Source organism: Bombina bombina, chromosome 4 (assembly GCF_027579735.1).
Source record: "Bombina bombina isolate aBomBom1 chromosome 4, aBomBom1.pri, whole genome shotgun sequence".
NCBI classification, from domain to species: domain Eukaryota; kingdom Metazoa; phylum Chordata; class Amphibia; order Anura; family Bombinatoridae; genus Bombina; species Bombina bombina.
The window spans coordinates 621513368-621523023 of NC_069502.1; the positions used below are offsets into that span (position 1 = coordinate 621513368).

The 9656-nt window shown below is 37.8% G+C and overlaps 1 protein-coding gene across 1 annotated transcript; it reads right to left on the reverse strand.

Moving 5' to 3' along the window:
• Positions 1-814: 814 nt before the first annotated feature.
• Positions 815-1671, reverse strand: SF3B5 (splicing factor 3b subunit 5). The gene has a single exon (XM_053709115.1). The coding sequence runs from the start codon at positions 1525-1527 to the stop codon at positions 1267-1269; it is 261 nt and encodes an 86-aa protein (XP_053565090.1). The 5' UTR covers positions 1528-1671; the 3' UTR covers positions 815-1266.
• Between the last annotated feature and the right edge of the window lie 7985 nt (positions 1672-9656).

Below are 9656 nucleotides of genomic sequence, written 5' to 3' on the forward strand. Positions count from 1 at the left end.
GTCCTTAGAGCTTTTGATTTTGTTTTTTATATTTTTAATAAATTGTGATAATATGTACCAGATTCAACCTTTTATAAGTATATATTCGTTATTTTTAGAGCGGACTATATATTTCCCCTAACCTTATAGCTGGTTATTTACCATTGCATATAGATATTCAAGATATTTTTATGTTACAATGAAATCAAGGGTTACTTTATTGAGAGGCCCCTTGCCAAGGTAGAAAACACTTAGCATTGGTGAAGAGCTAACAAAGATAAATATCCCACTTTGGTGAAATTGGCAAAATCCTACTTAAACACCTCAACAGCCTTTTCTCTGCTGCAGGAAATATAGCTGCAAACAGAGAACCAGCCTTAGCCAGAAGCATGTGGACATGTTGAGATTTTTGCATTTCAATGCAAAGTTTCTGAAAGAGTGAATAACAGAATGTTATTAACAGTGATAGTCTAACTCTTTCTAGTTCTACCTCTTTTCAAACAGTTTGTGGTTTTGTTTGTAAAACTGTGCTCTGCTGCTTAAAAATTTAAGAAACAGTTGTGTTAATGTAAAGTTTTAGTCTGAAGTTTATATTTGTAACACTCATTATGTGGATTTTATTTAAAACATAGAAAACTATTATTGATTCTCTTTTTATCCGATTAGTCGATTAATCGACAAAATAATCGGCCGATTAATCGATTATGAAAATAATCGTTAGTTGCAGCCCTAATATATACACACACCAATCTACAGACGAAACTGATATTTTCCTACCTTGTCATACCTATATAAATAAGTTAAGTTTATAATACCATAAAACACAATAAATGCATTTAAATAAAGAATCAGATGTTTATTACATAAAAAAAACGGCCAATACTATTTCAGTATGTAGATTTAACATGACAATGCAAAGAAATATATTTAATTCCCAACATCACGTCATTAGCAGTAAAGGGATAAACTAATTAAACAGTCCCAAACCGGACTACCCAGTATAATTTGTCCGTTTTAACATTAGATCCAATAGTAGAATAGAACAAAAGAAACCAAAATAACCAATAAACGCCGAAAGCAACGTTGCAGAACATAATCGTGTTTTTGTGAAGCTACAAATATAGGTGGAATCAGCAATGTAAAAAAAGGATTCCATATGGATCACAAAATCTAAATAAACGCGGACAGGAAGGACTCAGAATCCGTGAGTCTCTTTGGATAGGGTGTCAGATTCTGGATAGTCTTTGTATGGCCGCCTAATGATCTCCCAATCCCTCAGAAGAATTCTTACGAGTCGTCAGGTTTGTCGACTGGGGGCCCACACGGTTGCAGCATCTTCTCCATAAGGTTAAACCTCACACGGGCCTTGCTTTCATTTTCAGCCACCGCAAAGTAGTTGAGCAAGTCAAAATGCCCCATGTACGAACTGTACGAGTCCCGGTGTTGGTTCACTAGCCATTCCCACTTGGTGGTATCAGCATGGCCCGTTCCGATGTACTTGGACTGCAAATGCTCCAGCTGGCTATGGATTGTATATCGATCAGTCATTATAACGGTGTTTTCAACAGATCGTTACACTGATTATTACAGACAATTGCACCGTGATGTTCTATACAAGGCTGGCATAGAACACACGTAAACCGGATATCCCTTTGCAACGCACGACGGAAGTCAAGCATAAGGGAGTAGGGACGGATATAATTGTAACACCGTTTTGTGAAACAACACCGGAAGTTCTAGAAAGGTGTGCAAGCAATGTAATTTAAATTAACATTCTTGTTATTGGCTACTTTTCAAATTACGTCATTGCTTGATCCACCTACAACCCTCCCATTGGCACCAGTTGTGGGAGTCGAGGCGCGTGCACTGCAGTCAGTGTGTTTTGAGCGTGGTAATTACTGTGTGTCTCCAGACAAACGCCATTCTTTTATGTAAAGCCATGGTAAATGAAAAATAACCATGAACTATATAATTTGTGGGGGTTATAGAAACTGGAAGACGATTTAATTGGGATGAAATGCAAATTTTCAGTTTCAAAATAATCTGGATTGAATTGAAAAAAATATGAACATCATGCCCAAAACGGAAGATAAAAAAAAAACCGCAACGATTTCCCAAAAGTGTATATTAAGAAATATTTTTTCTCCTGCATTAAAAAAAGTAGTCTGGTTTTATAAATTAAAAAAATATATTCAAATGTCAAGTGAATACAGCCTTAGATGAAGAGGAACGTTTAACACAAGTTGAAGCATATTAGGTCAAACAGCTGTACAGTCTACTTATTAAACGTGCCATTTCACGCAGTTCCTTACTATTCAATCCATAGCAATCACTTTTTCATATTTTTTTATAACGAATTCAAAGGTCAGAGCCAAAACAGCCATTGTGTTGCTATACCTCCTTCATACTGGGTTTAAGAAAACTTAAAGGGACAGTCTTAGACATCCCAACCTCCAACTACTGCGCACCCCTACCCCCCAAAAATAAAATAAAAAAAAGGACATGACTTTTTATTATGACAGAACACAACTATTTATTTAACAACATATTGCTACTAATTTACACACCTTATTACAAATAGCTATTCTACTTATTTTGCAAATTTTCATTGTACTACGCAGCAGCTTGTTTGGCAGATTTGAGCATTTTACTGGAAGTCTTAACCTCGTAGCAGTTTGTGTCAATAAATTTGTTTATTTTGCAAAACAGATTCACAAGAGTTTTGTGAGACAGCTGACTTATAAATTCCGTCTTAATTTGACGCAAAATGCTGAATGCCCTTTACGGATCACAATTCAAATTTGGCAGCACCAAACTAGCATTTGTTAAAACAGGTGTTGATTCAAGGGGGGAGGAAAGCATAATTCTGTCACTATATAAAGCCCTGGTAAGACCTCACCTTGAGTATGGAGTGCAGTTCTGGGGACCAATCGCAAAAAAAATATTGCAGAACTAGGAAAAGTTAAGAGAAGGACCAGAAAGCTAATAAGGGGATTGGAGAATTTAAATGGACAGTCAACACCCGATATAACATTATTTCATATGCTTTAATCACAATTGAAGATCATCCTGCACCATACCCCTTTTGACTTACCCACTTCCTTCACCCTGTAATCATCGTCTATACCGTCAGTATTCATCGTTTAATATGGCAGCCTAAGTCCCCCCATCGTTACGTATAATCCTTCTTCTTGAAAGGATCAGCCAATCACAATCCAATCCTCGGTCAGATTTTGCCAGCGCGTTCACGGATTTTAGCGCATGCGCGTTATCGTAGGAACCTAAAAGCTGAACTTCAAACCGCAACTCTGTTCCTGCCGGATGTTTAATTTTATAGTACACTATTGCGCAATACGAGGTAATTCCCAGCTTCGTAGAAGCAAATTCCATTCTGTTTTTTTTATTACAGTGCTTTTGTCTTTGTTTGAAAGTTATATTATTATCGATAAATACATTATATATCATCCTTATAGAAGTTTTATGCTTCCCTTAGCGTGAATGATATTCTCATATATTTACATAAGTACTATTTATTTGATGCCTATACCTCCAATGGCTGAACATGTGACAATACATTGGAAAAGTATTCAATATGTTGTGCAATCAATGTATTAACGCCCTTCCCAAAATTAAAATAATTGCTTTTATTACCTGCAATGTTATTAAAAATATTATTTTCTATTACCCACGTCTCTGTTTTTCATGTCTTCTTTCTTTTGTAATATATTTACGTATCAGGATGTTATTAAAATTTAAAAAAATATTTACATACCATCGTATTTCTTTTCTTGCAACACCAACACACATAGATCTATAAATAGATATTTATATATATATATATATATATATATATATATATATATATATATATACATACATATACATACATATATACATATATACACACACATATACATATATATATATATATATACATATATACATATATATATATACATATATATTAAAAGAAAAAAAGGGAAGGTAACAATGGTACTACTAGTGATGGGTCCCTATACTCAAATAAGGATTGTCCTAAAAATTATATGGAAAACAAATAGATCATAAGGGGACCGAGGCGCTGTACATATAAAGGGGATAATCCAGGAAAGGATAGAAATTGCGGACCAATTGCAAAGTATGTACATGAATAGCACTCAACATCACCAAAAAATGTGAACCATGGAATGCTACAATAGGAAACCATCCATAGAGAAGGTGGAAAAATAAAACTTAACTTTTAATAAATATATAAAAAAAACAGGTGAAAATTTAAAAAACCACAGTGTGGTAAACTGAGTGGAGGGTCAATTCAAATAGAAGCCCAGAGGGATAATATCTGGATGAATAAGGTATGAAACCCAAAGGAACCTACACTATATGAATTAATTCAATTTGTCTGAAAATAAATTCAGGCAGCATAAGTAGTAGTAATAAATAATAAGTCCAGAGACAAATATCAAAGTGGATAAAAAATTGTGTATACCAGAGATGGGCACACTTGTCAGTGTATGTTACTGTTGGTGCAATTACTTAGGCGTTGTGCCTGTGTATTGATATTACTTATATCAGAATGAGTACTGCTTTCTGTATAAAATACTAATAATAATTACCCATTCATTTCAAAGGTGAAATTGAACACGAGGAAGTAACATATAGAGACATACTATGTGAATGAGGTAATATAGTTCACAGTAGAGTCATATATTTCCCGAGTTAATTCCAACTCTGTGCCCGAATTATTTCCTGCAGATGATTCTATTAATATAGTTCTATTAGTATATAGTGATGTCGCAAACTTAAAAATTTCGGTTCACGAATGGCGGACTCGAACTTCCGCTACTGTTCACGAACCGCCATTGACTTCAATGGGCAGGCGAACTTTAAAACCCACAAGGACTCTTTCTGGCCACAATAGTGATGGAAAAGTTGTTTCAAGGGTACTAACACCTGGACTGTGGCATGCTGGAGGGGGATCCATGGCAAAACTCCCATGGAAAATTACATAGTTGATGCAGAGTCTGCTTTTAACCCATGAAGGGCCTAAATCACCTAACATTAATAAATTGTTTGCAATAACGTGCTTTTAAACATCAGTTATGATGTTGTATCGATCAGGTAGTGTAAGGGTTACGCCCGCTTCACAGTGACAGACCAAACTCCAAGTGTAACGCACCGCAAAAAACCGCAAACAGTCCATTTGCACAACCACGAGATAGATAGATTTGATAGATACATAGATTACATAGCTCAATAGATGCAATATACATATGATCGATACAAATTACATAGATCAATAGATGCAATATACATTTGATAGATACGAATTACATAGATCAATAGATGCAATATCCATTTGATAGATACGAATGACATAGATCAAAAGATGCAATATACATTTGATAGATACGAATTACATAGATCAAAAGATGCAATATACATTTTATAGATACGAATTACATCGCTCAATAGATGCAATATACATTTTATAGATACGATTGATAGTTAGATAGATTTGATAGATAGATAGATTTGAAAGTTATATAATTTTCCTGACAGAGTATAACAATAAGACATGCGGTCTGGAACCCGTGGTGTGTTAAGTAGTACTATTCTTAGCAGTTTACTACTACCTGTTACTCCCCCTATCGGGGGAGGTCTATATGGGCTGCATTTTTGGAACAGGGAGATGGAAGAAGATGATTGGTCTGTCCTCCTACTTCAAATTTGTCCTAAACACAAGTGGCTGTCTCAAAACAGTCCGACCACGAGATAGATTTGATAGATAGATATACATAGATTGATAGTTAGATAGAATCGATAGAAGATAAATAGATAGATTTGATAGATATATAATTACCCTGAAAAAGTATAATAATAAAACATGCTGTCTGGGACCCATGGTAACTAGGTTGTGTTAAGTAGTACTTTTCTTAGCAGTTTAATCCCACTTACTCCCCCTATCGGGGGAGGTCTATATAGCCTGCATGATTACCCTGACAAAGTATAACAACAAAACATGCGGTCTGGGACCCATGGTAACTAGGTTGTGTTAAATAGTACTATTCTTAGCACTTTAATCCCTGTTACTCCCCCTATCGGGGGAGGTGTATATGGCCTGCATGATTATCCTGACAAAATATAATAATAAGACATGCGGTCTGGGACCCATGGTAACTAGGTTGTGTTAAGTAGTACTATTCTTAGCACTTTAATCCCTGTTACTCCCCCTATCGGGGAGGTGTATATGGCCTGCATGATTATCCTGACAAAATATAATAATAAGACATGCGGTCTGGGACCCATGATAACTAGGTTGTGTTAAGTAGTACTATTCTTAGCACTTTAATCCCTGTTACTCCCCCTATCGGGGAGGTGTATATGGCCTGCATGATTATCCTGACAAAATATAATAATAAGACATGCGGTTTGGGACCCATGGTAACTAGGTTGTGTTAAGTAGTACTATTCTTAGCACTTTAATCCCTGTTACTCCCCCTATCGGGGGAGGTCTATATGGCCTGCATGATTACCCTGACAAAGTATAACAACAAGACACGTGGTCTGGGACCCATGGTAACTAGGTTGTGTTAAGTAGTACTGTTCTTAGCAGTTTAATCCCTCTTACTCCCCCTATCGGGGGAGGTCTATATGGCCTGCATGCTTACCCTGACAAAGTATAACAACAAAACATGCGGTCTGGGACCCATGGTAACTAGGTTGTGTTAAGTAGTACTATTCTTAGCACTTTAATCCCTGTAACTCCCCCTATCGGGGGAGGTCTATATGGCCTGCATGATTACCCTACAAAAATATAACAATAAGACATGCGGTCTGGGACCCATGGTTACTAGATTGTGTTAAGTAGTACTATTCTTAGCACTTTAATCCCTGTTACTCCCCCTATCGGGGGAGGTCTATATGGCCTGCATGATTATCCTGACAAAATATAATAATTAGACATGCGGTGTGGAAACCATGGTAACTAGGTTGTGTTAAGTAGTACTATTCTTAGCACTTTAATCCCTGTAACTCCCCCTATCGGGGGAGGTCTATATGGCCTGCATGATTACCTTACCAAAATATAACAATAAGACATGCGGTCTGGGACCCATGGTAACTAGGTTGTGTTAAGTAGTACTATTCTTAGCACTTTAATCCCTGTTACTCCCCCTATTGGGGGAGGTCTATATTGCCTGCATGATTACCTTACCAAAATATAACAATAAGACATGCAGTCTGAGACCCATGGTAACTAGGTTGTGTTAAATAGTACTATTCTTAGCACTTTAATCCCTGTTACTCCCCCTATCGGGGGAGGTCTATATGGCCTGCCTGATTACCCTCACCAAATATAACAACAAGACATGCGGTCTGGGACCCATGTTAACTAGGTTGTGTTAAGTTGTACTATTCTTAGCACTTTAATCCCTGTAACTCCCCCTATCGGGGGAGGTCTATACGGCCTGCCTGATTACCCTCACCAAATATAACCACAAGACATGCGGTCTGGGACCCATGGTAACTAGGTTGTGTTAAGTAGTACTTTTCTTAGCAGTTTAATCCCACTTACTCCCCCTATCGGGGGAGGTCTATATAGCCTGCATGATTACCCTGACAAAGTATAACAACAAAACATGCGGTCTGGGACCCATGGTAACTAGGTTGTGTTAAATAGTACTATTCTTAGCACTTTAATCCCTGTTACTCCCCCTATCGGGGGAGGTGTATATGGCCTGCATGATTACCTTACCAAAATATAACAATAAGACATGCGGTCTGGGACCCATGGTAACTAGGTTGTGTTAAGTAGTACTATTCTTAGCACTTTAATCCCTGTTACTCCCCCTATTGGGGGAGGTCTATATTGCCTGCATGATTACCTTACCAAAATATAACAATAAGACATGCAGTCTGAGACCCATGGTAACTAGGTTGTGTTAAATAGTACTATTCTTAGCACTTTAATCCCTGTTACTCCCCCTATCGGGGGAGGTCTATATGGCCTGCCTGATTACCCTCACCAAATATAACAACAAGACATGCGGTCTGGGACCCATGTTAACTAGGTTGTGTTAAGTTGTACTATTCTTAGCACTTTAATCCCTGTAACTCCCCCTATCGGGGGAGGTCTATACGGCCTGCCTGATTACCCTCACCAAATATAACCACAAGACATGCGGTCTGGGACCCATGGTAACTAGGTTGTGTTAAGTTGTACTATTCTTAGCACTTTAATCCCTATAACTCCCCCTATCGGGGGAGGTCTATACGGCCTGTCTGATTACCCTCACCAAATATAACCACAAGACATGCGGTCTGGGACCCATGGTAACTAGGTTGTGTTAAGTAGTACTGTTCTTATTAGTTTAATACCTGTTACAACCCCTAATGGTGGGAGGTCTATATGGCCTGCATGATTAGCCGGACCAAATAAAACAACAAGACATGCGGTCTTGGACTGGGACCCATGGCTAACTATTTTGTGTAAAGTAGTACTATTCTTAGCACTTTCATCCCTGTTACTCCCACCTCTCGGGGGAGGTCTATATGGCCATCATGATTAGCCTAACAAAGTACAACAATAAAACCTGCGCTCTTGGAACCATGTTAACTAGGTTTATTTCAGTATTACTGTTCTTATTAGTTTAATACCTGTTACAACTCCTAATGGTGGGAGGTCTATATGGCCTGCATGATTAGCCGGACCAAATAAAACAACAAGACATGCGGTCTTGGACTGGGACCCATGGCTAACTAGGTTGTGTAAAGTAGTACTATTCTTAGCACTTTCATCCCTGTTACTCCCACCTCTCGGGGGAGGTCTATATGGCCATCATGATTAGCCTAACAAAGTACAACAATAAAACCAGCGCTCTTGGAACCATGGTAACTAGGTTTATTTCAGTAGTACTGTTCTTATTAGTTTAATACCTGTTACAACCCCTAATGGCGGGAGGTCTATATGGCCTGCATGATTAGCCGGACCAAATAAAACAACAAGACATGCGGTCTTGGACTGGGACCCATGGCTAACTAGGTTGTGTAAAGTAGTACTATTCTTAGCACTTTCATCCCTGTTACTCCCACCTCTCGGGGGAGGTCTATATGGCCATCATGATTAGCCTAGCAAAGTACAACAATAAAACCAGCGCTCTTGGAACCATGGTAACTAGGTTTATTTCAGTAGTACTGTTCTTATTAGTTTAATTCCTGTTACTACCCCTAATGGCGGGAGGTCTATATGGCCTGCATGATTAGCTGGACCAAATAAAACAACAAGACATGCGATCTTGGACTGGGACCCATGGCTAACTAGGTTGTGTAAAGTAGTACTATTCTTAGCACTTTCATCCCTGTTACTCCCACCTCTCGGGGGAGGTCTATATGGCCATCATGATTAGCCTAACAAAGTACAACAATAAAACCAGCGCTCTTGGAACCATTGTAACTAGGTTTATTTCAGTAGTACTGTTCTTATTAGTTTAATACCTGTTACAACCCCTAATGGTGGGAGGTCTACAGGGAGTGCAGAATTATTAGGCAAGTTGTATTTTTGAGGATTAATTTTATTATTGAACAACAACCATGTTCTCAATGAACCCAAAAAACTCATTAATATCAAAGCTGAATAGTTTTGGAAGTAGTTTTTAGTTTGTTTTTAGTTATAGCTATTT

Bases quoted from the DNA above. Each gene is read 5' to 3' on its own strand.
- SF3B5 (XM_053709115.1), bottom strand. From the start codon at position 1,527: ATGACTGATCGATATACAATCCATAGCCAGCTGGAGCATTTGCAGTCC.